The sequence below is a fragment of the Nothoprocta perdicaria genome, unplaced genomic scaffold (assembly GCF_003342845.1).
Source record: "Nothoprocta perdicaria isolate Ctin4 unplaced genomic scaffold, notPer1 scaffold_42, whole genome shotgun sequence".
Classification (NCBI taxonomy): Eukaryota; Metazoa; Chordata; class Aves; order Tinamiformes; family Tinamidae; genus Nothoprocta; species Nothoprocta perdicaria.
The window spans coordinates 4,498,103-4,525,985 of record NW_020455666.1 but is presented as its reverse complement, the minus strand read 5'-3'; the positions used below and the strand labels follow the sequence as shown (position 1 = coordinate 4,525,985).

General features: G+C 38.3%; 2 protein-coding genes across 3 annotated transcripts in view; one reads left to right on the top strand and one right to left on the bottom strand.

Annotated features, from left to right (window-relative positions):
- The first annotated feature begins 2,587 nt into the window (after positions 1-2,587).
- On the top strand, positions 2,588-9,572 carry CHDH (choline dehydrogenase). Its single transcript, XM_026046133.1, has 7 exons — positions 2,588-3,354; positions 3,783-3,934; positions 5,808-5,937; positions 6,471-6,605; positions 6,748-6,890; positions 7,742-7,844; positions 8,336-9,572. Exons 1-7 carry the CDS (start codon positions 2,598-2,600, stop codon positions 8,752-8,754), a joined length of 1,839 nt encoding a protein of 612 aa, XP_025901918.1. The 5' UTR covers positions 2,588-2,597; the 3' UTR covers positions 8,755-9,572.
- A 2,956-nt stretch (positions 9,573-12,528) lies between these two features.
- The window catches only part of CACNA1D (calcium voltage-gated channel subunit alpha1 D), a 138,458-nt gene continuing 123,103 nt past the window's right edge, over positions 12,529-27,883 (bottom strand). For both annotated transcript variants that reach the window (XM_026046066.1, XM_026046065.1), the window contains exons 41-49: positions 27,471-27,601; positions 21,489-21,605; positions 20,110-20,468; positions 19,773-19,799; positions 19,039-19,188; positions 18,447-18,610; positions 16,525-16,646; positions 15,496-15,816; positions 12,529-14,598 (exon numbers count right to left, since the gene is read on the bottom strand). In XM_026046066.1, the coding sequence (XP_025901851.1) occupies positions 14,305-14,598; positions 15,496-15,816; positions 16,525-16,646; positions 18,447-18,610; positions 19,039-19,188; positions 19,773-19,799; positions 20,110-20,468; positions 21,489-21,605; positions 27,471-27,601 (1,685 nt within the window). In that variant the 3' untranslated portion in view covers positions 12,529-14,304. The remainder of the gene's footprint in view (positions 14,599-15,495; positions 15,817-16,524; positions 16,647-18,446; positions 18,611-19,038; positions 19,189-19,772; positions 19,800-20,109; positions 20,469-21,488; positions 21,606-27,470; positions 27,602-27,883) is intronic.

Below are 27,883 nucleotides of genomic sequence, written 5' to 3'. Positions count from 1 at the left end.
GGAGCGCGCGGCGGGTCGGCCCGTAGGGCAGCGCGCAGAGAGGGCGAGGCGAGGGCGGCCGCGGAGCCGCGCGGGGCCCGGCCTCCCCCGGCGGGCAGCGGTCGGGTCCGACAGAAGTGAAAACAGCTTCGGTTTGAAACCGCCGACCCGCTTCSCTTCGGCTTTCCCGAAGTGAAACTTGGCTCCCGAGGTGCCCACAGGGGAGCAGCGGGAGCCACTCTGGGCAGCGGCCCCCCGCAGCCCCCCACGGCTCTGCTGGGCACACAGGGAGCCCGGTGATCATTATTTTCACCCCGGTAAATAACAGAGGGCGGAAATTCACCCAGCTGCTCCAGGCCAGGTCCAAAGGAAGGCGGCTCAGGCAGAGCCCTCCGGCAGGCCCAGGCACACACAGGGGCTCCTGCTCCAAAACCTGCCTCGTACCCTGCAGCTGCTGAGCCCACATCGAATGGCAAAGGTCGGTTCCAACCTCCACGCTTTGCTAAAGCCACAGACCTTCATGAACGTCCACATGTGAGGGTCTGTTAACCAGCTTCACTTCCTACCCACTTTCTGAGCATTAAAATATAGTTCTTCATCTCAAGTGTCATGCTGCCCCTATGGTCCCATTTAGTATTTTTCCAACATAAATAAACATATTGATAAGCAATAAAACAAAGAAAAACATGAAGTAACATTTCAATCTAAATCTGATCCATGTATGTGATGGAGTAGTCAAAACCGTGTGCACCATTCCTGGCTGGTGTGTCTGCTTTCTAGCCCAGGCAAGGACAGCTGTAACCAATTAGGCACCCAGCTTTTTTTGTTTCAATCTGATTTTCAGTTCAGTTAAAGTTTCAGTTAGATTAAAAACTGGACAGATCTGCTGGGCTAACTCTAATGCTGCCCAGTGTCCTGTAACTTTCTTAGACTGCTTTATTTACCATGCAAGCCTGGTGTTACCTTCAGACACGTTTGCAATCATAAACCCATCTCCAAACATGTAGTTTTGGAACTCCACAGCCCACTCAGTTAYATGGCTTACAACTACACACGTTACTCTTGTGTTGTAGCAACTGGATTTTGCTGCTAAGATGTCCTTCCTCACTCCGCTCTTTTAAAACGTGTCTTTAGGCCCTGCTTAGAAGCACAGCCTCAAAGCTCAAGCTCCTTACTAGCTAAATTCCATAGGCAGCTGCCCCACCACACCCTGTAGCCTCATGGACCTTTGTTAAGATAATAACTCCAYGCTTCCAAGCTGAAAACTAGGAACTGGGAAACACATATTCAAATACAGTTCCTACAAGCACTGCCTTAGTTCTTGACAACAGAAAAAAATAAATCTGGATGTAGCAGCCAACACTTTGGTCAGAAATTAAGGTAACTTTTAATAACCTTATGGAGCCCACACCAAACCAAGGAGGCTACATTTTGTTCTGGAGTTTGTGAACTCCAGGTATATAAATAATAAGCATTGACCATCTTTAAAACCAAAATTTGAAAGTTCCTCTTTCTTCAGAGGTAAGTTTGAACACTTTACCTATCACAATAAACCTTCACTGTCACAAACAAAATTCATCTTGTAGAGGTAGGGTATCTTTCTGAGATTACACGGCCCCTGTGCCACCAACACCATAAGCCCTACATCTAAATGATTCATCAGTTCCAAATCGATGAACCACGATTCATCAATTCCAAAATTAAAACACTATAGAAATACAGTATTAATGAACAACAGTAAAATGATTTAAAAACAAATAAAGACACTCTACCTTTTGTGTTTTTTTTCTCTGCTATGTCACAAGAAGCCACCAAACCTTTTGCTTTACCAAGCTACCATATAAAAAGCAGCCCCCTGTCTTCAGCTGGGATCCATTTTGAATCTGCCATATGAGAATCAGGTGTTTTCACTTTTTACTCTGAAATCAATTTCTCTCCTGCCATTTCTCTCTCTCTCTCTTTTTTTTTTTTTTTTTAACAGAGCCAACTCTTTTCCAATGCATCTGTTTGTTCATTTTGTAGAAGTTTCAAACATTGTCTTTGCCTCAAAAAAAGTCATTTTTTTCACTTTTGAGATAGTTGAAAATGAGGTTCACTGTTAAGCATGTGTTTTGTGGTGACATTGTCACAGGTGAGGTCTGACATTCTCATCATTTTCACTGTTGTGAATTGGTCATCCAGTAGCACTGAGTGGCAGAGATCTTTTCTTAAATTTACTTTTACAAGAGGTAGATGGAGTGAGACTACTGAATAAGTAAAGCTTTCCATCATTATGGTTTTGGCAAAGACTTGAAAAACTCGTGGTGCTTCCTGTAGCTACCTCAGGAATCAGAAGGAAATCCAAATCCTGGGATAACACAAACTGTTAAGGAAAGATGTTTTGACCTGCTGTATCTTTCCAACATCTGCTGCCCTTTGCAACAAAACTACAATATCTTACAGTAGTTCTAAGTAGTTGCTAAGTGGCTAAGAAACCATTAGCATGTGCACCTTTCGTGTTGAAAATAACTGCTCTTTTAGAGACCATACACTGTAATGAGTCTTACATCTTATTTGGGACTTTTATGCTGTTTTTCTAGGGAAAAACTTTGGATTTTATGACAATTCCCACAAGAACGATGCTATTAGTAAAGATGTCATATTTAATCGGAGTTAGATGTTACAGCCCTGTGAGTGAAATGCGCCGAGCAGCGGGAGCGCTCTTGGGAGCACGCGCACTACGGAAGGAGTTGGGCAGCAGGTTTCCAGCCTCGCGCGYGCTCTCTCGGCTTAGTCCTGGCACTGCGAGTTCTCACAACTACGTGATCGTTGGCGCCGGCTCAGCAGGGTGTGTGCTGGCCAGCAGACTGACCGAGGACCSTCTCAGTACTGCGTTGCTTTTGGAAGCAGGCCCTAAAGACACCCTTCTGGGGAGCAAAAGACTGATGTGGAAGATTCACATGCCTGCTGCATTAACGTATAACCTCTGCGATGAGAAATATAACTGGTACTACCACACAAGGCCACAAAAGCACATGGACAACCGAGTTATGTACTGGCCCCGCGGCAGGGTGTGGGGCGGCTCCTCGTCCCTCAATGCTATGGTGTACATCCGTGGGCACGCTGAGGATTATAACCGGTGGAGCAGGGAAGGGGCTGTGGGATGGGACTACGAGCATTGCTTGCCTTATTTTAAGAAGGCACAGACACATGAACTGGGACCAGATCAGTACAGAGGAGGAAACGGACCTCTGTATGTGTCAAGGGGGAAAACAAACAATCCTCTTCATCATGCGTTCCTGGAGGCAGCCCAGCAAGCCGGGTATCCATTCACAGATGACATGAATGGTTATCAGCAAGAAGGATTTGGCTGGATGGATATGACTGTACACAAAGGTAAATCACAAAGGGTTCTGTAAGACGTGTGTCTGAAGCATCAATAGTTCTATGGAATAGAGACCTATAACCCATGCTAAATGCCATTTGGTTATTTGGCTTAGTAAAGAATTACTGCACTCTAGCTATGTTCCCTGTTCATTTTACAGCAGCTTCCTACCAGGCTAGTGTGTGTTTCAGTGAATATTATATTAGCTTGCAAGTCTTAATCCATAGCTAATTTTGGATAGGAAGGTAGTTTTCAGAATAGCTTTGAGAAGYTCAATGTGTTAAAATCTTTAGTTATTACATTGCATCACATTTGCTTTGAACGCTACATGGGAATGTTTCCTCCTTTTTCCTATATAACTATCCTGATTGCTCTTCAGGAAAATCTTGCTGATGATGAGCATGGCTACTTTGATATTTAGTGTAAATATGCACTGCAGGTCAACGATGGAGCACAGCTAGTGCTTACCTCCGGCCAGCCATATCACGCCCAAATTTGTCAATCACACAGAAGACAATAGTAACAAAAATCTTGTTTCAAGGAACAAAAGCCATTGGTGTTGAGTATATGGAAAACGGGCAAAGCAAAAAGGTAAGAAATTTTACTTTTCTGTATGAAAGATATTAGTTAAAGCAAAACTAAAATACTGTTTTGAAAAAAAAAAAAGGTTTGTTAAAAAGTGTCATCTTCACAAAATGTATGAAATCCTCTTTTAAGATGCTATATTGTGAGTTTTTTTCCAGTATGTGATTCCTTGTGAATTACTTTACAGTACGTGGTATGTCAGTTATATTGATTCAGATATTAACCTCCCAGTTATATTTCCCTACATTCCCACTTCATACCTGAGGGACAGCCTGTATCTTGTTTCTCAGGAGTGTTTGGGAGGAACCTATGCTGTAATCACACCCTGTCTCAGCATATTCACTGTTTTGCTGAAATGCTGGTCTTTTCTTTGAAAATTGATTTATTTTCTTTTGAGATTTTAATTTAATAATGAAGAAAAATCTCATTCACTATCATTCTGTATAGACGTGGTGTTATTCAAAAATGAGATCATTATTACAAATTAATATACTTTCCTTGAAAATCTGTTAACTGTCACTATACTACAGAAACAATTAACACTTCTTTTCTTCATGTTGCTTTAGAAGCTAAGTATCCCACCTAAAATAAAAACAAGGAGCAACTCAGGATAGCACCTTAAATTCTACAAAAGAGGAGGAGCAGGAGCTGAGCAATGCAGSATCTTGCAGCCCTGTGGGTTTTGCTGGGTAATGAGAGGAGGTTCAGAGACATAATCGCATATCTGGTGTGCTGTGTGCTTGCTGTTGTCAGATGTTTGGTATTGCTGGATGTATATTCCCAGGTCCATATTATGTCAGTATTACATCTGCAAATGTGTATTGCTCTAAAACACTCAAATAACTCATATGTCAACAGGCAAAATACCTGTGAGTAGGGAGAGTGGAGTGCATTGAACATGGGTGTTCATGAGCCGCCTCACTGGAAAAGGAAGGGCTAGTCTGAAAAAGACCCAGAGCCCCCATCCCCTCCTTTCAAAGAGTAAAGGGAAAGGTCTGTGACTGTGTTTTCACTGAGCGCATCTTTTTCTCTTTTAACAATGAAAAGCACAACAGGGGGAGTTTGGTTTTTAGTTTGTTTTTGTTTTGTTTTGTTTTTGTTTTCCTAATCCTAAATTTAAGAGTTGTAGGAAAAGGGAAAAAGCAGTAGAGCCTAGATGTGAATGACACAGAGGATGATTTTGGCAATGCAAAAGTGAGAATATCTTGACAAAAATGGAAAGAAGTGCCAGAAACATTGCAGAGAAGGTTTTAGAAAATGAACTCTGAAGCACAGAAAAGTCTGTTAGCAAAACAGAATATATATATGTGTGTGTGTGTGTGTATATATATATACACACACATATATATGGATGTATGCTATCAGAGGTTTCACAGTTGTGTGTGAGTGACTAAGGGGCTTCTGAGGACTTAAATGAGCAGAGAAACCAAACTTCAATCTTGGTTCAACTGAGGAAATGAGCTCCTGAGGATTTTTGAGCTCTCTTGACTCTGAATTCAAAATCTCCTTAAGAGTGTCAGGTTTTGTTTAATAACCCGTGCAGAAAACGCAGTGGACACTGGACGCTGATGCAATCATAGATTTGTTTTTTCCTGACAAGAAACAATGGAGTTGCTGGCAGCYCTATTCCTGGCTGAACTACAGCCGGAGCACGTTAAAAACATGGGAATAAATATGGAAATGATCAAATTGAAAGCTTGATCSTTTCTCTCTACAGAAACTTCTGGAAAGATAGAAAAAGCACTTAGAATGGGGAGGGGTGGGAGAAGGGTRTCTAAACTGAACCCTCGTGGCATAGCCTAGCAGAGCCTCGTCATTTGTTGCCTGTATTCAGATCAGCCTTAATAATGTTAGATCTTTTGTGCTCCTTTCATTTTAGGCATTTGCCAGTCAAGAAGTTATTTTAAGTGGAGGTGCCATAAATTCTCCACAGCTGCTCATGTTGTCTGGAATTGGCAATGCAGATGATCTAAAAAAACTGGGAATCCCTGTTGTTTGCCACCTTCCTGGTAATTTTCTTATTTCTTTTCACCTTTTGCCTTCCTAAGGATGCAAATCAAAGACCATCAAGTAAAAGCATTCCTTGGTTCATCTGAAAATTGACAGTGAGCAGCCTCAAGGCAAAGCAGCTCAGTTAAGATTTAGAAATTTGAAGGAAGAGTTTTAATCCGCAGCAGATTGTCCTGTCTATACCTAAAGATTGAAGGAATAACATGGATTTTTGAAAATATCCTGTAAACTGGAAAAACTGATGCGGTATTCAGAAATCATATCTGGCACCTTCAGAGCAAATCATAGATATGTATGCCATTTGTGTAAAACTTTATTCTGACACAAGCAAAAGACCAACATGACTTGTTTTGRTGTTAATCATCATTGCCCTTGTGAGGGGTTAGTTTAGTTCCCATTTATGCTTTCTGTTTTCTGCACTTATATTTTCTGGTAGCAAATATTCTATATAGTTTTTCTGTGTGAAGTAACTATTTCCTCTCCCCCGCCCTTTTTTTTTCTCTCTGCACCCCATTTTTAACCTTTTAATCAGGAGTGGGCCAGAACCTCCAGGATCATTTGGAAGTGTACGTCCAGCAGAAGTGCACCAAGCCTATTACTCTGTATAATGCACAAAAGCCAATTAACATGGTGAAAATTGGTCTAGAATGGCTTTGGAAGTTTACAGGTATGCAGACAAGGAAATTCTTGTAATTTCCTCTATGAATATCAGTTACTTATAGTGGTGAGGCAAGGGTTAAGAAGCGATTTCTGTATGTTTTTTTTTTAATGTCTTTAGTGGCTTTTTCTCTCTTGTTTACACTCTCTAGGTGAGGGAGCAACTGCTCATCTAGAGTCTGGTGGTTTTATCCGAAGTCAAGCGGGGGTTCCTCACCCTGACATTCAGTTCCACTTTCTCCCTTCTCAGGTGATTGATCATGGTCGGGTTCCTTCCACCATGGAAGCTTATCAGGTGAGCTGCCAAAAGGCCTCTTGCACTAATGTCCGTGGCAGTTAGCAAGGAGGCCTACAATTTATTATGGATGTGGATAATTTGGCTATATACTGTTTTCTTTTTTTGCATTATTTGTATTATAATAAAAGGTTGGCTGATCCCCTTCACTGAAGGAAAAATATGGATTTACTGTTTGATACTGCTCTCAAAATTATCTTGCCATTTATCTCTAACATATGGATGTGTTGTACTGTTTGCACTGTACCTTAGTGCCAGTGCTGTGGATTGTGCCAGATACTGCACAAAACCAAAACAAGGTGGTCCCTTTTCCACCACAGTTTGGGCAGAGGTTTATATTGGGATAGGATGCAGTATACCTATTAACTGATACAAATGCAAGCCCTGCTTTAGAATCTTGTCTGTGTATAATTTTGTCTGTAACTTGTAATTTTTTTTTCTTTTATGTCATCTTTTGTATCAACAGGTAATATAGATGGCAAAAAAAAATCTCTGCTAGCACCAGGGAACTGTTACTGAATGTACTTGTTCATTCTTGCTAATGTATTTTCTACAGTAATGAAAGTAGTCCTCTGAATACTCAGCTACCACTAAACTGGAACGATTGTCTTTTAAATGAAAAATTACATTTTTTAATTTAAAAACTTTAAATCAATTGGAAGCACAGGTRTATTTCTGCCTTCCCCAGCATACAATATCATATTTACAGCTAATTAATAGAAAATAAAATAGAAAAATATTTTCATTTTGGCCTTTTTCATTACCTTTTCTAAAATTTGATTTATTTGTAAAGACAGTTTGAATTGCAAAAAATGAACCATACTGAGTTCTGAAACATGGGTGTTCTGCAGGTCCACGTGGGGCCCATGAGGAGCACCAGCGTGGGCTGGCTGAAGTTGAAGACTACAAACCCAAATGACCATCCTATCATTGAACCTAACTATATGTCAACAGGTAAAGGCAGCTTTTCTTTGCTCTCGTGTCTGCTTAATTCCTTCCTGTGTCAGCCGATCTATTCAACACCAATTAGGAAGTGTTGGTTGACACATTGTTATTTATTTTCTGCTTATAAAAGTCAGTATTAAAGAGATCATTGTGAAAAACACTGTGTGAGCCCAAAAGAATTCAGGACTGCAGCACCACCCTCTTTGCTCATCCCTCTGCTCTGAGCAGTGGGTCTTGGTTCGCTCTGTTCTGACTAGTGTTCTTGTCTAGAAAGTGAGTACAGGCAAATCAAGAACTATTCTTAGCTTGCTTATCCTTGGGGTGTGTGATACAACGGACAATGAATATAAATATTTGCAGTTCAGAAAAGAAGTTCTTCTTGATTGTGGCTTTCAGACTTCTCCATTTTTTTCCTTTGATTTTATTGTTCATGTTATGTACAGGGAAATATTGTTAAGTAAAGGGAGTAGTTAAACTCATCTTGTTTTCTCTCCATACAGAAAGAGATATTTGGGAATTCCGCCAGTGTGTCAAGTTGACCAGAGAGATCTTTGCTCAAAAAGCGTTTGAAAAATTTTGTGGGCCTGAAATTCAACCAGGAAACCACGTTCAGTCTGACAAAGAAATAGATGCATTCATAAGGCAGAAGGCTGATAGTGCTTATCACCCTTCCTGCACCTGTAAAATGGGTCAGCCTGCAGACAGCACCGCTGTAGTGGATCCCCAAACAAAAGTAATTGGAGTTGAAAACTTGAGAGTAGTAGATGCCTCGATAATGCCTAGTGTTGTCAGTGGGAATCTGAATGCCCCAACTATTATGATAGCAGAGAAGGCTGCGGATATAATTAAGGGGCTCCCACCACTTTGTGAGAGAAATGTTCCTGTGTATAGGCCCAAGACCCTGGAAACACAGCGATAACCAATGTTTTCATTCTCTCTCCGCCCTTGCCACTTTGGCTTTTACCAGCATGTTCSTATCTCCTGCTGGAGATGCCCCAAAAATAATTGCCATGCAAAACAGTATCTCTTTGTTAAAATAATTAYGAATTTGATCCACTAGACTTTCACTATCTAATGAATTTTTAAATCATTTAGTTTAAGCTGTTCATTTTAGTTTAGCATGACTTTTGGGGTACTTTTTTTTTTTGGAAGAGAAGCTATTTCTAAATGCTGGGTCAGTTGCACATGTAAGCCAGTTACACTGTATAATTGCATGAAGATATTAATGCACGTTACTTTGAAAATCACTATGTTATGCTCTGTTAGTCAAAGAAAGGATTTTTAACTCTTGTAAGCAGGTTAGCCAGGATAACAGCTAGCCAGTAATCTCCGCATCCTGCCAACACTAGCTAAGGAAATGGAAGCATATATTTAAAACTCACCCATTCCTGAGACTAAGTACGTTGTATTAGCATTCCAAGGAGAGCAGGGAACCTATACGTGTCCAGAATTTTTATTTTTTTAATGGGAACAATGTAGAGTCTACAAACCCTCACTGAAAGTCAGCTTTAGCCATACTCAGCATTCTTACCTAGCATACAGAAAGAAGATATTCATTGTACTTACCAAACACTTGAATTATTTTTCTAAGAAGTGCAGAACAGGAGCTGATATTTGTAAAAAGTACATTGCAAAACTGTCCTTTTGTATGCAGCTTAGCAGCTTTCCATTCACCGTCTGAGCTGCCTCAGTCAGACCAGTCTATCACCAACCGCAGCGCCTGCACATTCCATATCTTCCTTAACGTTACTGGCCTTTGCTCAGAGACGAGGCTTGTCAAAAACAGTTTCTCAGGAACTATTCCAAATGGTGCCTGACTATTGCACAAGCTTTACTATAAATAAATAAATAAATAAATATTAAAGCCAAGATAGATTTTAAATGAAAAACTACTCAAAGTCACTGCATCAGATTAGATACAGATGATCTGTGAAGTTTTTTTTTTTTTTTTTTTTTTTTTTTTTTTTTTTTTTACAAGACAGGTATTTTAATGAACCACTGTTTATACTTTAGTTAGGAATTAAATCTTTGTTTAAATATTTTCAGATGTGTAAAGGATGATATGTCGTCTTTCAAGGTTGTTTTCTGTGTCTTAACTTTCATATACTGAATAAAAAAAACCTAAAGATACTGAACTGAGAATTATATATGGATTTATTAATTATTCTGAAATAACTAGTGACTAAGTTGCAAATTCATAAAGTAAATGCTTCTGCGATCTTAGACATTACAACAGATAATGTAATCCTAAGCAAAGGACTGTTATCAGCCCACAGAGGATAACAAAAACCTGCAATAGTAAGTCACCATCCAAACTTCTACAACATACTGAAAATACTGTAAATACAGCCCTTAGAGCTGTGAGTGACTAACCTGTTTATCGTTTGCTCAGAACTTTCAGTGAACAGAAGAATAAAGTAGTTGGGTTTTTTTCCAAGAAAAACAAAAAGAATTTTACACTGTTTGAGCAGACTGTAAAAAAACTGCTGACTCAAATGCTGGCTAGAGGGACAACTGCAGATGTTAAGGCAGATACTTCTACCTGGTGCTGCTGCAAAGCAGTGGTGAGAAGCCTTGCTATTAACTGAGGAAAAAAAAACTTCATTCACTGGAGTATCTGCAAAAAAAGCAAACAGAAGCACTGAAGACATAAAACAAGAACAGTGAAGTCTGCTCCAGGAGGAGTCAGGTAAACCTTTTCTGTTTGATGCATTTGTTAGGAATTTAGGATGCAGCAAGAATATTTGAGTAATAAGTGATTGATAGCTGTATCAATAAGATAATTCATCTGATGCAACTGCTTTTGAAGAAAGAACAAACTTCGTATAATCTTCCTTTTCGTGGAAAATAGGGTTTATTTAGGACTAATGCTTTTATGATTTTTCATTTAAGGTATCAGTCTCATTTGGAATAAGCATCAGGGTACTCACAATTTCTAACACAGACTGGTGAGACTTTCCCAGTGCAGTCCAGCTGCAACAAGCAGCAGTTTGGAAGGAGTAGCTACTGGAGCCCCTGCATTTGCAGGTTAATAACATGGCTTTGCACTCTAGGCATRTACGGTGGGGATTGCTGTTATACAACTGCAGAGGATTAACTAGCCACTGTCTTACATAACTAACCACAGGATACAGAGAGCCACACTCTGATGTGTCAAGCTTTAAAAGATGAGGAAATTGCAAGCTGATGTTTACATGCCAGACTGCATGCTCTGGTACACGCTGCTGCTCTGTGCAACCACATAGGGCATTTCTTCCAAAACGTCATTACCTTTTCTAGCAGTTTTAGACATATACAGGTACCTTGCAAATTCTTCCTCTTCTAAATACCAAAATTATTTTCAGGGTTGAGCAGCTGTGGTTGCGTTATTTGTTTAGCCCCACTGATACTGCTGAGGCTCCTTTATCTCATTCCTTTGATGCAGTATTAAAGAAATAGCCCAGTTACTTGGTAGTTTTGGCTCCCTGGGGAAATCTTTAGGCATCACAAAACCACAAACAGTTTCTCCTGCACTGTATCTACTGGCTGATACACATTTCCTGCTAAAATTGTTTGCTTCYGAGTGCGATGAGTCTGCGGAGGAACCCTGAGAACTGCTACAAGGTTCATGCTCTGCGCAGCCCTGCAGCCTGCTAGCTGAGTTAGCTGCTTTGAGGCTGTTTTGCTGTCGTGCAGAGGACAGGAGGACTATTTCAGAGTTAGTTATGTATGCAATTCAATATTATTCTGTATTTTCTGAATTTTATCCAGATACTTTTTTTTTTTTTTTTTTTTGTAAATGAGATATTTAAGGTATTTAAGAACAGTTAACTATAAAAACATTTTGCCTTAGGAATTTGGAAGTTACTAGACCTGACAGCATGGCCTGAGCCAGCAGTGTCCTGTGAGAGGGATCTGCATTTCCAGGGTAAGARCTTCTCACACATGTTCCAGGCAGTTGGAGGGCTCCAGCTGGGGACAATCAGATTAAGAAAGAAAAACTGCCTAAAATTTTTTTTTGCATACACGGTTCAAGTTACTTCAGTGTAAGAAACACTGCTAAAATGTACAGAACTGGTATTAGTATTGCCATTTCCCCAACTGCTTTTTGTCTCAGGCTTCTAAGGCCACAAAAGTTTTGTACATCAGTTTTGGTGCTCTTTCTACAATTTAGAATCCTTTTCAAGTGTCTAATTTCAATTGATCTGCAACCAAGTGAGGGAGTTAAATAAACACTGGAAAAAAGAACAGTGAGATTGTATTATGCATATTCTGTACACTCATAAATATGTTTGTAAAATAATAAAAGCAATTGGGCATTTTTCAAAAATCATAGCTAAGTTATTGTAGAGAGAAGCCAAACATATCTTATTTCAGTATTAAAATATTTGGTTAAAATACTTACTGCATGTAGACTGATGATATGTACTACTGCATGTAGACTGATATATTCCACATATTCCCTTCCTCTGTCCAAACACTGCAAACAAAATTTAACTTTTTGAACTTCTTGGTGAAAAACTATTAGTAAAAGGAGCCCCATGTAAATAAAATTATTACACAGTTTTATTCTGAAGAACATTTTGCATTTGTTTTAATACAAAATGATGTAGGTCAAGAAATAATTTACAAACCTTTAAATACTTATCCTGGCATTCGAAATAAGAATGATTCCAGAGGAAGTTTGTAAGGTATTCATAGGAAATTGTTATTATGTACAAAATGTTTATTGACATGTGTTAAACATCACATTTTTAAAAATGTGAACTGGATTGCTTTCTAGCATATGAACTACAGGTAAAACCTGATAAGATAACTTGTTAGAACAAGTCGTTATTATCCAGTGCTAACAAAATAGACAGTAGTTTTCAACACTTTTGATTTTCCTCCAAGGTTGTATTAGCCTCAAAGTCATACCAGGGTTTTACTGCATTGTGAACAATATCTAAGCCCTCTTTCAATTGCATAAAAATAAATCTTTGAAATAGTACACATAGAGCAAAAGAAGGGTAGAGGCAACCAAGTAGTGTATTTTTCACATAATCAACTTTTTTTTTGGTTCTATGAAGAATTTTTCTACCATATTCCTTTTCTTTCTGAGCAGAGTAGTATGCAGAACTGAAGTAAAGCAATTTCACTTACCTGTGAAATAATTTCTGCCCTAGATGTTTCATATCCAAGTATGAAACCAAAGTATGAAACATAATCAAGGTATGACCTTAGGGTCATACACTTGGTCAAAACTAATTATCTAATTGCCCGTGATACTCTGGCATGAACCTGCTGATTTTTTAATGATTTTTAACATTTATAGCGTGGGATTAATACAAAAATAAAATCACAGCTTATTGTCAATTAAAAAGTWAAAATAATTTCAAATCTTTCACGTTCTGATTATAAGACTGCAGATAATCAGCTGTGCATCCCTTATGTACAATGATGCATTTGACTCAAAAATTAAAAGTGTTGTCAAGTTTAAACTTGATAGTTTATCCCAAAAAAGAGATTTATACTGAGAAGTGGCTCTATTTAAATATTTATGCTATAGATCTATATATTCCAAGTAAAAATACTTATATCTAGAATTCTGTGGAGAGTTACAATAATCAGGGTCCATAAATATTGCTGCAGTTCAATTACGGTACAATAATTACAAAATATAGAACATCTCTTTACAAATACAAATCATTGTATATTACAATTCATTTACAATAATTTCTACTATATAATTTTTAGCAAACTATCTTATCTAATTCTACTATAACCTGGTTGCAAGTGCATTAGTAAGAATGCAATTATTCCAGTATATTTTGCCCTTAACGTGATAGTCATAAAACAGACTATCTGAATGATATTTTCCTATGTAAACTGGTGTTACATATGACAATAGTATCTAACTTTTTTTTTTGATGATCTCTAACAGGTAGAGCATGACAAACTATTTTAGAAGAGCATTAAGAAAAGAAATCAGGAGGCGAGTTTGAAAACAGTATCARAATGGATATGCAGTGAATAGCTGATATGCTCTCGAGTGCTGAGGTAATGACACTCTTGGTTGTCATCACTCATGTAGTTATTCCCCACACAATTTTTTGCTGAACTTATACAGACATTTTCATTGACAACATCCTGCTCTACTATGACAGACAGCAGCACAAGGTTGAAGGACAGGCAAGATATTACACCTCAAAATCCCAACTCTAGCCCTCAAAAAACTGATTGTCAGAATCTGCATGGTTTCATAATAACCTTTTCTTCCTATAGAGGAACCAAAGATTCTGTGGTAGGAGACTTGATGCACTGCAGCTCTCACCCCATTTCAGCAGCCTGGAGATAATGTGTTTATTAGTTATGGCTTCCTTGAGGCGTTACTTCGCTTGTACAAAACTCAGTTGGTTCTTAGCTCCAGCTAGTGCCTAGCATCTTTAAACTGTGAGGCACTTTTTTTTTTTTTTTTCTGTTATTAAAATCATTTTCCATACTATAAATACTATAAGCTTGTAATGCATATCATTTCATCTGCTAAGTCTTCTTCGTATCGTCCAGTGTCTGGTTCTTCATCACTGTACCCAGGACCAAAATCTTGAAGTTCATAATCTTGTCTGCTTAATATGGGAAACATATCCCCGCTGGTCCCATTGCTAATATTTCCATTGAGAAGATTGCTTGCTGCACTTTCCATCTCATCAATAGTCATGTCACAGGCATCAGCAATCTCATGTTTTGTAGCTGAAACAAATTTAGGGTCCTTTGCATACCTTCCTAGGCCTTCAGATATAAGTACCTGGCAGGTAGAGGGATGAGGGGGAGAGAATGAAATAGTCAGTGCACTTGCAGAAGAACAGCTAAATTATGCAAACATTTCTTATTTATGGAAAATTCTGGAAACTCCATGTAACTCTACAGCAATCTACAGCAAAACTGCATATATGAAGAACAATCAAATAGCTCTAAACTGCACTGTATCAATTTTGTAATAACATAACTGAGTAACTCCTGAGAAAATGTAAATGCAAGATACTTTGTTTCTTTGTTTAGACCCTTAAGAGTCTCAATATATTAATTCAAATGTCAGTTTTATGTCTTAAAGACAACAGTTCATAAATCCCAGATATTGTAATTGGAGCAATTGGATGAAATATAGAATTCCAGGTTCATTTGAGGTGCTTAAGAATACATGAAAGAAAACTGCTATCCCATTTGAAACGGAAAATTAACAGAAAGTGATAGATGGAAGCAAGAACAGTAATTAGGACACTTGAAATTTCTAWATACTTTTATCTTCAAAGCCCCCTCCCTCCTTCAAAGAAGGAATTCCTAATTTTCCTGATCATATCTACAAAGCAGACCTTTATTAACTCACAGAGTTCTTATTCTTGATTAGCACACAGTCATGCATTTGGACCCTGTACAGAAGGAGTAAATCTCCATCTGTGATACAGGAATCTGACMCTAATGTTAAGATTTAGATTCAGTGGAAAACCTTTACAATATAACAGTGGACGAAAAGTTCCCCTGTCTTCATCTAAAATGTCTTGGAGTTGAAATACCACATGCTTAGAGGTAACGTGGACTGAACTACAAGCTTTATACACTTACACACACACACACACACACACACACACACAGAGAAACATAGACAGATACTCTTGTCTACTTTAGAAGTTTCTGTAACACTTACCGCTTCTACCAAACTGTCTGCACTCCTCTGTTTGTCACTGTGTTTATGCCTAAAGTCATTAGGTACAGTTAAATTGGCTGGTGTAAATGTTCGGTAGGAAATATCAGGGTCATCTGTGTACCAAGAGCTCCTGTGCAAAGAAGGCAGGCTGCCGTTCATCTGCTCTGTAGAGTCAGCCCTATCAACCTGGATCAGGGGCGTGTAATACGGTGAGCGGTCCCTGACCGGAGGGGTTGCAGGCGGGGTAGCCCAGGAGCGCGTTGACCGACTCGGTGAATGTCTGTGAGCTTTGCTGGAATCCAGACCTGCAACAGCCATAACCTGAAAAGGGGACAAATTTTAAAAGTTAGTCAGGCTCAAACAGCCAATTTCAAGCTCGTTTCTCATTTCAGCAGTTAGTTCAAAACAACTGTTTAGGCAGCAATATGCAAAGTGACACCTTCTGATACTTAATAGTCATGTAAAGGAAGAACAAATGGAGAAAACACAGGGATTTGCCTGAAACTACYTACTTAAAGATCTTTTTATTTCCTCTGATACAGTAAATCAGTGAAAGATCTTCAGGAATTCACCCAGGTGATCAAATCAAATGCAGCTGACTTAGGAATGCAAGTGTTCATGCACAGCTGGCAGGTCCTGATGATTTTACAAGCATTCTGTATGGATTCTCTACGCTAGTGGAAATCATTATCTTTCCTAAGACAGTCAGAGCAGTTTAATGAGCCACAGAAGATATGCAAGTTGTACTTGCAGACTCTCACAAATATGACTGAGTAACAGCAAAGATTGATAGATGGTTGCCCAATATTCAGTCCTGGACACTTAGAGTTACAGGGGTATTTGCTTTCGGTGTATTTGGGAGGTAGACATTTGAGAAGCCTTGCCTAGCAACTCAAAGAGCATTCCATATGCACGCTTTCAGCATTGTGTAGGCAAACAGCATAGCCCAAAAGCACTGTTTCAAACAGCCTTGAAAGTAGAAGAAGCTGAAATGACAAAACTATTAGTTAAAAAAGGTTTTGGATTTACCTGCTGTTGCATTAAGTGAAGTGGTAAAGCAGTGCGGTGGTGGAAGGAAGGAGAGAGCGGTATTTCATCTTGACTACTTTGTCGGCGGAGGCATTCAAAGTTAAAGGAAGATCGTCTATTTGCTACAGGAGAACCATAATTCATTAGGAAAATAAAATACTTTTTTTTTCTCTTGAAGTCCAATATTTCAATAAACCTGGTATGGATCAAATGCAACACAGATATAAAGATATCCCCCCACCCCTGATAAGAAATGTTAATAAATTATGTTGATTAACAGAGGCAGGCAGAAGACTACAAGGGAGAGTTTAGAGTCCTCATGAGCAAGCAGGCTGTAGGGAGAAACCATATGAGCAAACAGCACAAGCATTTGAAGCTGCTGTTTTGCCAAGCAAGCATTTGTTATGCAGCAGATTGCTTCAGACACTTCCAAGTTTTGCTGCAGAATGTTGTTCTAATGACCCAGATTTCCCAAAGGAAAATTCCAAATACCCAGTTCCTTGCAAACAATGTGAAATACCAAAAGAAATTTTGCAAGTCAAAGGCAATTAATATTATAGCTTCCTCGTTTCTATTTTGTTACTTATGACAACAGTAAACTATGATTTGTGCTGTTATGAGGGGCCTACACTATTCATGTAGGTGCTGTAAAGGAAAAAGCACAAATCTAAACCTGATCAAGATGTTTCACCGATGCAGAAKGTTTCAGTTGGTCTCAGAGGGACCCTAAAGACTGACTGGGGTAGGGAGGTGCCCTGCACCACTCCTGGGTATCATTTCGATGTCACTTTCAGCATGAAGAAATTCATGATGTTTAGCAGCAGCCGAAATCCCAATACTGCCTTGCGKCCTCAAATACCATACTGCACAACTGGAAACAGAGCCTGACTGTACACAGCAAATCAGCAAAATTGTGCTGTCTTGAAGCTATTGAAACTGTTCTTGGTAATTTTTTCAACACCCAGAGTTTGTAATAAGTACTGAACATTGACTTAGATTCCTCACTTAGAGTCATCACATTTATCACCAGGCCTGTAATGCTGGAACCTCTGAGGCTTGGATAGGTGTTTCCTATCCATGATGTGTCAGAAGTCAAAGACCCAAATCCAAGAGCTTTGAGTCTGTGCCTAGTCATAAGAGGTTTCGGAAATGCAGGTAACACAGTAATGCACTTGAGATAATGGGAAAGCAAGTCTGAAATGAAATGCTTAGCCAGGATAACAGTTTTATTTTTCATAGGAACTTGAGAAACTCCCGTTAGAAACCTAATGGCCTATCAAAAGTACCATTGTGTGTGKGGGGGGTGGAATATCACCATTAAATTCACTCTTAGTTCTGCTTTCCCTGAAAATTATCATACTTTAGTCTCTAGTATTTACTAAAACAGGTTGAGGTAAAGATGTAAATGGGACCAATTACAATGTCACTAGGAGTGTGAGTTAAAGAGCAATGGGAAGTGCCAGCAGGTGAGTCACCAGAGAGACAACAGCACTGGGTGACACATTCTAGGTATGAAAAAAGGCCACAGAGATCAAAAACTTCTGATAAAAGTTTCAAAAGAAACCACTGTTGCAATCTACCTTACTGTATCTTCATTTATCAAATCAAGTTAGAATTAGTAATTTAATATTTCTATATTATTTGATCAGCGACACAAGAGTTGTTAGAAAGATTCCCTCGGATGCCAGCCCCCGGCAGTGGTGCCGGCCCCACTCCCAGGCAGTTTCAGAGCAGAGCTGTGATTCTGGAAATGCTCTCCTGCGCTGGTAGCTGCTTCTGCTGCATACACCATTCTGCTAGCAAAGGTCATTAAACAATGTCATGCCTAAAATCAGAGGCGCAAGGAAGTCTTTTGAACTAGAAACTCTTAATGAATTTAAATAATTCTAGATTTGCAAACAAGGTGATGCCAAACTACTTACGTGTTGGTGTTGGAGGTAGCAGACGTCTCCTAGGAGATCTTTTTGTATCATAACAGATTTGTGAATCATCTTCTTCAGAAAACCCATGTGGGTGATGGTAACCTTTTGGTCTCTCAAAATCTGCGTCACGACAGTGGTATCTACAGCGGTAGTCATATATATGCCTAAGTTAAAATACAGTAAATAAATTATTTCAGTGAGCTTCTATAGGTTCACTTATTGGTATTTTTCTAGATTGCTTTGAAACATTTCCTCTCCAGSAAGATAAAGAAACAGAACCAGGCAGACCCATATGACTCAATAGCAAACATCCCATTTCTGCATGCAAACTGATTTTGAGACACACTAGTGACCGTACACTATTGGRTTAGCATAGTTACTTCGTAAATTGTAAGGTGAAGGTTTTATCAAATTATATATAAATGAACTCAGCAGTAAAGACTAAAACATAAAGCCACAGTTGTATGTTGCTAAAAAAAAAAACAAAATCAAAATATCAGTACTCTGTCCTACTCTTTAGCGGGTGCTAAAGCTATGGCTTCCCGAAGGCAACRTCACACTGTAGCGCTAGAACCAAGGTTTAACACCTCACCTGTTTCCTGACAACATACTGTCTTCTTCATAATATTCTTCTCCACTAAAATAATCCTGCTCTCCCAAATAATGATCATCATTGCAGTAGTCCTGAACTTCACGTTCTTCACGGCAAATTGTAGGACGACGCCCATCACCAGAGTCAGATCTGAAAGTGGCAGAGAAATACTTGGCACTAATTATACTGCATTCATAATTCTTTTAGGTGCTTTCAAGAAAATAATAAAAAAAAAAGATGAACATTAAAATTCTCTTAAAAATTCTCTTTCAGAATGTGGTTATATAGTACTGTATGGAACTATAGGACATCAGAATGTATCTGATCTCTTAAAGATCTTCTCCCTTAATTTCCTTGTGATACAARTATGAAAAGTGTTAGTGGTGATGAGCAAGGCAAATATCTTTCAGACTTTCTGAAAAATACAAATTCAGTGTACTGTGAACAAAAATAGCTTCTATTAAATGCCTGAAGTTTGGCAATTTATTTTATTTTGGCAAATTATTAAGGAGTACTCAATTAGGTCTTCCCAGAAAAATCTGAAGAGATGTCTAAATTCAGATATTGAAAACTACCACTGGATGTAGATTGTCATACACTTCAAATAAGAGAAGTATAAACAACTCATAATATATGCTTTGCGATATAGTCATTTTTGAAATTTATACAGCTTTTTCTCCCAGAAATTCGGAAACAGGTAATACTTTTAATTATGTCAGAACAGTCTAACTCACCTTATGTAGGTTTCATAGTAGCGAGTTCTGTCCAGGTGAGCCATGAAAATATGGAGAAAATTATTTTTAAAATCAGGTTGTTCCCAGAAATTCACTGGTGATTACAGTGACTGAGTTGCAACTAGCATTTTTTTTTTTTTTTTAAGAAAACTATTTTCAAACTTTAGTATGCCAATATATACTTTGCTATATACTTTTCCCATACATAGTATATTTTAAATAAGTTGTATATAACATAAGCAACAAAAATTAAACTAAAYGTACGTATAAATTTAGTTTTATGTAGCACATGAAGTATGAGAGTTTATGTAAACAGAGCAAGTATTCTAAGGTTTACCTCCTACTGCTTGGCCTTCTACGCTTCTCATGCTCAGCTCGGGAGTAYGAACGGTAACCGTTTTCTGACCTATGCTCATGATTTCCAACATTGATGTGTTTTCCATGAACAACTTTGGACATGTTGGCATTATTAAGATTGGCATTTGTTGAGTTTGGAACATGCTTTCCTACTGAGTTGTGATTATGGTATACAGAATTTCCTGTCTGAGAATACATATTTTTCTCAGTTTCACTTGCAGAATGAACTGAAGGCCGCTGAACGTGTAATGGACGGTGTGTGGTGTTGATCTGCTGAAATGAATCTCGTCTGTCGCTGCTAATGTGGTTTATGTGGTTGCCAAACAGGGCACCATTTCTCTGTTTTGGGAAAAGAGAAAAAAAATCAGATGACAGAACATATTTTTCACAGTAGCGGCTTATTTTTCTTTCCCACATGCACACAAAAGTAACCAATTTGTGTGATTTTTCATTCTAACTTTATAATGCTTCAGATGAGATCTCCTAGGGTGATAGAGATGTGACTGTGATAATGATGGTATTCATATCTCAGAGTCCGATCAACACTATGAAGTAAGTGATCATTAATCTTTTTGCTTACAACTAAAAGTGACACCCAGCTTTCTCCATGCCTTAGTAGGCCAGAGAAACCTAGATTCCCATACATGCACTAGCTGCCTCAGAAAAGAATGTGTCTGCTCGGCTTTGGGAAGACGCTGCTGGACCCTTTCCTTTCTTCAGGGCCTCATTTTGCTGAGTGCCGCTCAGACAGGACCGAGTGCCATGCAACAGCTCACAAGTGTCTCTCAAGGGGATTTACTAAAGYTTCAGTGGTTCCACCCCTTCTCCTCACTGAGGTACAAGGCAGAGCAGTAAATGCTTAGCAGCCCTGAGAAGGTAAAGGAAGGTGTGAGGGAATGATGTGGTAAACTGTGTTGTCAAAAATACAACTACAACATGCAGCTCTTTTTTACATCTGACCCAGATTACGTAGCCTCCCTGTCTAGCCAGGTGTGGGTCTTGGATGACAGCAGTCTGTCCTGAAGCTGAATCTAGAGAAGACAGGAGGTAAATCATGGTTGGCAGAAAAATGCATCTACTGATGGTAACTGGGACACTGTCTTCACATATTCCTCCTTAGTTAAGGAGGATATCGAGCTTGGGGACTTCTGACTTAACTGCTGTACTGATTTTACAACTACTTCTGAACTGTTTATGGAAAACAGTTATTAGTAACATCATATGTGTGTGCATGTGTATACATACACATGTACATACGTATATGCCTTTTATTATTATTCCATATTCAGGAATCTCATTCTAGAAATAYCTTACTATATAATTAAAAGAATTCATCATGTAATTATGTTCTGACATTACTTTATACACATCCTCCTCTTCCTCTGGATTGTTTTCCTCTGGTTCATCATCTTGCAAGTCACAGGATATAGCTCGGCGTATTTCAGGGCCAATATCATGAAGTGTCCTTAGTCCTGCCTAAATCAATGACAATATCATAACACATTAGGAATACAAATTCTTTTCCTAACATTAATCACAGGCATGTAAATTTTGTAATGAATAGTCAACAAGAGTTTGTATCCTGACATACATACAATAACTGTATGTCTCTTTAGTATTGTTACTAACAGCCTTATTTTCCACTACAACCCGTTGAGGTGGTCCTGTCTTCACTACTGCAGTGAAAAGTCTCAGTAAAAGACCCCTGATGTTTATGGAACACTGTGGGGAAAAAAATAATGAAACAAGTAGTCGCCGAGAACTATAAAAAAACACGTTTCAATGAGATGTATATTTAATTAAAAAGGTCTTAGCAGCCTCTCTGTCCATAGAGGAAGCACCAGGAGATTTTTGCTAGAACAGCAACAGGTTTAGCAGAGCTCAGAAAAGGAAGAAGTGAATAGAAATAGAAAAGGAAGGAGTGAATAATTCCAGCTCATCTACACTGCACTGTGGTTTGTGGACACTTGACTTAAAGCTTTAGTTTAGGACATGAAGCAATACAGCAGGAGCAGCATGGACCTCAGCACATGCACTTCATTTTCCTTCTTGAGCCCAGAACAAGGGCTTGTTCACACCGCCCATCACGTTCCACAGCACTGCAGGCAGCTTTCGCCCCAACAAGAAAACAGTTCCTTTGCTGAGTTGCAAAATAGCAATCAGGACATGAATGAACAAGCTACATATCTAGCAGTACAGATTTACCTTGCGTCCCTCCTCTGGTTTCATTTGTACCAGTATTTCACTTCCTGAAAATGGTGTTTGACTAAGCATATTAGTCTATGTATTTTTGGCAATTGTATTTTGTTCCGTAGGAATGAGCTTTGAGATTGATATTATAATTGAACATATCTCTAAAATTATTTACTAGTGATAACCTAGAATACAATTTTCATCAATTCATTGTGCCTCCTCCCACTGTAGGAAAAGACCTACCAAAGACTAGGTAAAACACATGCAAGAGATGCTTAAACAATAGTTCTACAGAGATAACATTAATTAAAATTGCACAGTGAATTATTCATGTTGTTTTGCTATAGGACATCTGTTGTTGCCTCTCAATTTTTTTCTCTGATTTTTTTTTGTTGTTTGTTTGAGTTTTTTTTTTCTGAAATAGAGGAAGAGATTCATGTTACTGTATTTGAAAAAATAACATGTTTTCCTATTCAGTCACCTCCTGTATGATCCATCTCTGATGCCTTCCATGCTTAAATTTTCCTTCAGACACGGAAAAGAAGAGATGGATCCGTCCAATGATTAGTTAGCAAACCAGGGATACCAAATACAATGAAAAACATTATTACCTAATCAAAAAACTCATGTCTTTAAATAGACTTTCTTCTAAATGCACAGGATGACTTCAAATTAACAGGCTAATTCCATGCAGCTGTGCTTTATGAGGCATAATAGCACCTGCAATGTTTTCAAGATGGCATAAAGCATTAATACATCAGTGCTGTGTGCTAAATAGCATCTCAAGAGACAAATAATGATGCCCTTGTCTCTGACAAGGCATTGAGATGACACATGTGTTCTTTTAAATGCTGAAATAATAGAACTGTAGGAGTCTCTTAGTGGAAAAAGTGTCATATGACTAAGAGCTATTGTTTCTGAATTGGTCATTTACAGAGAGAACATAAAGATACTTGAAAAGAACCTCACTCCATAATACCCCAAACATTTAAAAGTTGCATTTAGCATACCCCAAATAACTCTTTGTAATCAGTTTTAAACATTTATGGTATGTATAAAGTAAAATCAGTTTGTATATGCATTTTTTAACAAACTTTTGTAATATAAAACTGCACAATACAAGATTCCAACCAACTTAAAATGTTAGATGCTTATAAACACTAGGACTCTCAAATACAAAAAGGTAATTTTCGATATACCTAAAATCAACCCACATCACTTTTGAGATATGCTATAACCTAAGTAGAGATGTAGTTTAAGCTTATTTTAAGAAATATAATCACAATACTCTAAATAAACATCATTATCACCACAGTATTTTAGAATGCTTAGCCCCACATTCAATTAGAATATAACATATGCAGCCCTCCCTTTTTCAASATGTTCTGTAGTGACATCAGGAAATGAAAGAAATACTTGTAAACTTTAAGTTAATATCAAAGAAAAATAAATGAACAAAATCCCCAAAGCTACACTGATAATTAAAAAAATAAGCTGAAGTTAGTATGAACAGAATGCCATGCAATAAGAAACTCAAAGAAAATAATCATGCAGAAAAACAGCTGAATAGACCTACGCTATAGCAATGAACATAAGAGACATAGTAGTCAAGCCTCGATTCTCCAGCGTTACTCATCTTCACAGAGCCCATCTTCTGACCCCGAGGCTGAGTGCACTGCTCTACACCTGCACCAAAGCTCTGTGCTCTCCCTCAATCCCGGCTCCCTTCAGCTAAGCCTTTCTGCGATGGGAGCTCTGCTGAAGCTGAGCAACATTAACCCCTCAGCTGATGCACACGAGAAATTTGTGGGGATGTTTTTCTTCCTTTTATTTTTTTCTCCCTAAGCATAATGCTGAGCCAAAGGCTGCCTATCAAATTTGTACAGAAAAAAAAAMCCTTTTATTAAATTAATCCAAAACATGTCCCCAACATCAAGTTAAGCTCAATCAGTGTTTTGTGAATTTGTAGCATGAAGAAAATCTCTATTAACTTTTACATATTAACAAAGAGAGATAGTATAAATAAATATGAAATACCTGTTTTATCAAGTATAGAGAAAATTATCTTCTCTAGGAAAAACMGAGTGAATTAATTAATTAATTCTACACTATGGAATTAGATGTAAATAATTAAAGTTGTTCATGCTTGACTTAACATTTATTTTACCAGCAGTGTGACTGCTGTTAGGCTCAATACAAATTTCCATTATCACAAAGTCATCTTCCAAATTACAACTACAAATACAACTTGTTCCTGTTTTGATCTCAACATGAATTTGTTCTCTATAGCATAGAAAAGCACAATAAGCAATTCAGTCCTAAGGATTTTTTTGTCTTGTTTCCAAACACTGTCTATGACATTGTAGGAATGCCAGTGGTATCAAACCTGAACTCCTCTCCCACCACTTCAGAGTGATCTGTATTTACTCCTCCCGTAGCAAGGGCTGAAAAGCACTGGGCCTGCACAACGCACTCACACGGCTCCAAGGGCTTTGGCTATTTGTATTCTGAAGATGTTTTTGGTGCAAGTCGAGACAAACTGCAGTTGGTTATAAATTGAAGTGTCCTCTTTTGACCGAGGAAGAGTTTGAGACTTCATGGCATTAAGGGAAGAATTTACTCAACAGCCAGATAAAATAATCCTTTTAGAGCCACCTCGCTTTAAAAGTACTCCCTCTTCTGAGCTGCAACTTTAAGGAAAACTGAGCTATACAAAAGTAAAGTCTCTCTCTGAATGTAATTACTGTCAAGTAAACGTGGGACCTCAGCCTACCACAGGATGGTATTTATGAAACAAATAGAGTCCTGCAGGTTATTTGGTACTAATTTCCTGACTCGAACCTAACTTTGATTCTCCTACTCAAACACAATTTTCCCTGATCGGTTTTTCCCTGCTCCATTTGGGCCAAGGCTCTGACCCGAATGCAGTGGGAAGCAGTCAGGGCAATTCTTTTGAAATAGTAGCAAATATTGGCCTCATGTAAACAAGCAGAATTCAGCTGAAGGATGAGCTTTACACAGGAGCTTGCACACGTCTATTTCCTAAAACTCCTAATGCCTTAATGACAAAACATAAGTATCTCTACTATCATATTTCATTTCTTTCCCTCGATTAGCTTAATACATTAGCATTTCATTATTAGCACAGTGCAAGTCTTACCATCTTGTAAAAAAAATCATAACAAGAAACAAAGAAATAGCAGATAGAGAAAAAAATCTTTTAAAACATGTTTTTTAAACTCTTTTCATTTTCCCCTTACAGAATACAAAATATATTTCATATTTACTCAGTCATACTAAATAACCATCACTGACCAAGATGGTCTATAACTTCCTTACTAAACAGCTCTCAACGGGCAAAGGCAGAAGTTTTAGGAGCACTGTACGAAGAGTAAGTAATGAATGTTGAAGAGTAAATCTCTTAACCTTGGAAAAACAACAACAAAAAAACACTTGCTGTCTCTTCTTGATGTCTTATTGTGAGGTCAGAAGTAGCAGCCAAAAGGATCCTCTTAATCCGATTCCTACAGTAATGAGGATTTCAACGCAGACCCCCTGTTAATCAACATGCATTTCTCTTTCTCTGCCTCAGAAGGTTGGGTATTGCTTGAAATCTTCACCGGACTATCCTGGGCTCAGAAAATTTTATCTTGTTTTATGTACTTCTCCTGAATCAACTAAAGAAGATATTTACTACTGAAGATGTGTAAAGAATTTTTCTATTCCTATTGCATGTCTTACACTTATGGATGGGAGGAACAAAAGGTGTTGGGGTTTGGAACAGACATATTCCTAGAAATAAGAATGGAATGAATAGCCAGTGGATACAAGTACAAACCAGCAACTTTCTTAACCAAAAAAAAGCCTTCTGAACCAGGATGACATATTGCTGTCATGACTGGGTTCTTCCCATTTAGAAAAACATCCCCTAACATTCTCCTAACTGTTGACATTAAAAGAAAAAAAAAGCTAATCAGAAACATCAAATACGTTTACAATTTGTAGAAGTCTACTCAGCGTTAACTGAAATTCAGAAAGTCCTAACCCAGTACAACAGGTGCAGTGTATGATGTCTGGAATTATTTGACAATAGCCTTCCATTTGCCTACTTCAAAGTTCATAACACAAAGGGTATCAGAGGATAGAAATTTTCAGAATATAATCTATAAAATACTTATTCTCTATGGACCAATTGTTGCAGGACTGATGAGAGGTATAGAATCAAGTAGCACTATCAGTTGTCACAGCTTCCACTTGATAGTTTGTTTTAAAAGACAGCAAAAGACTAACGTAGGTGCTAATATTACTTTGAAAAAATAGAAGTTGATGACAGTACATAATGTGCAAACATTAAAAAATACTAAAGGAATGTATTTCACAAGTAATTATGAACCAAAAAGAACAAAAGCACAGCAAAAAAAAAATATTCCATATAACAACAGAATCACAGAATGGTTGAGGTTGGAATGGACCTCTAGAGTTCATCTAGTCCAACATCCCTGCTCAAGCAGGGACACCCAGAGCACAGGACACCCTGTCACGTTCAGGTTGGTTTTGAAGATCTCTGGCGAAGGAGACTCCACAGCCTCTCCAGGCAGCCTGTTCCAGGGCTCTGTCACCTCACAGGAAAGAAGTTCTTTCTCACCTGCAGATGGAACTGCCTGTGTTTTAATTTGTACCCAATAGCCCTTGTCCTGTCACTGGTCACCACCAAAAAGAGTATGGCCCCATCTTCTTTACATTCTCCCCTCAGGCATTATGAGGTAATGCATACATATTAGAAAGTCTTTGCAACTGAGAATGAACTTAAAACAGTAGGAACACAAGAAATCAAACAAATGTAAGAGAAAAAGAATAGCTCAGAAGTATTTATTTTAACTGGTTTTGTATGAGCAGCATTAGACTATGAAGCTTGGCTGAGAAAACATGCTGTAWTGCTACTGTTTGAGCAATCCACAAAGAATAACTTTTTGCACTTACCTTCTCAAAGACTGCAAGCGGAATTACTTTTTACTTTTCTGATGAATAGGGCCAAATGTGTCCCAGTTAAGTAAAATCCTTGCAGCACTGCACAATCATGAATAYTCATCTCCCTGCTATTGTAAGCAAGCTCATAAACAGTTAGTTAGAAAGTAAAAACAAAATCACCTGCAGAGCAATCGTGGTATTCTTCGCAGGATATTTCCCCACCAGTCCTTGTTCTTTGCGTTTCTTGAATTTCCTAAAGTAGTCCTGTATCAGGAAGGTGGCATAGAACTTCCCCACGGTTACCTCATCATCTAAATGAACAGACCAGACAGATCTCTCCCAAGTCAGCGCATTTTTCAATAGCCTGTACACTCATACCTGATTTGGGGGCAGGAAATGTAATGGGTGCACTAGGCACTATGCTTTCAGCTTACAGTAATGGAACCTGCCACTAGCTTAAAGCAATGTTTAGCAAGCACTTTAGGCTCAGTCAACTAAGTGACCATAGACATCTTCAACTTCACGAAGTTTCACATACCTTTAAGTAAGCTCATTTAAGTGTTTACTAAAACCACATATGGGTTTGTATATGT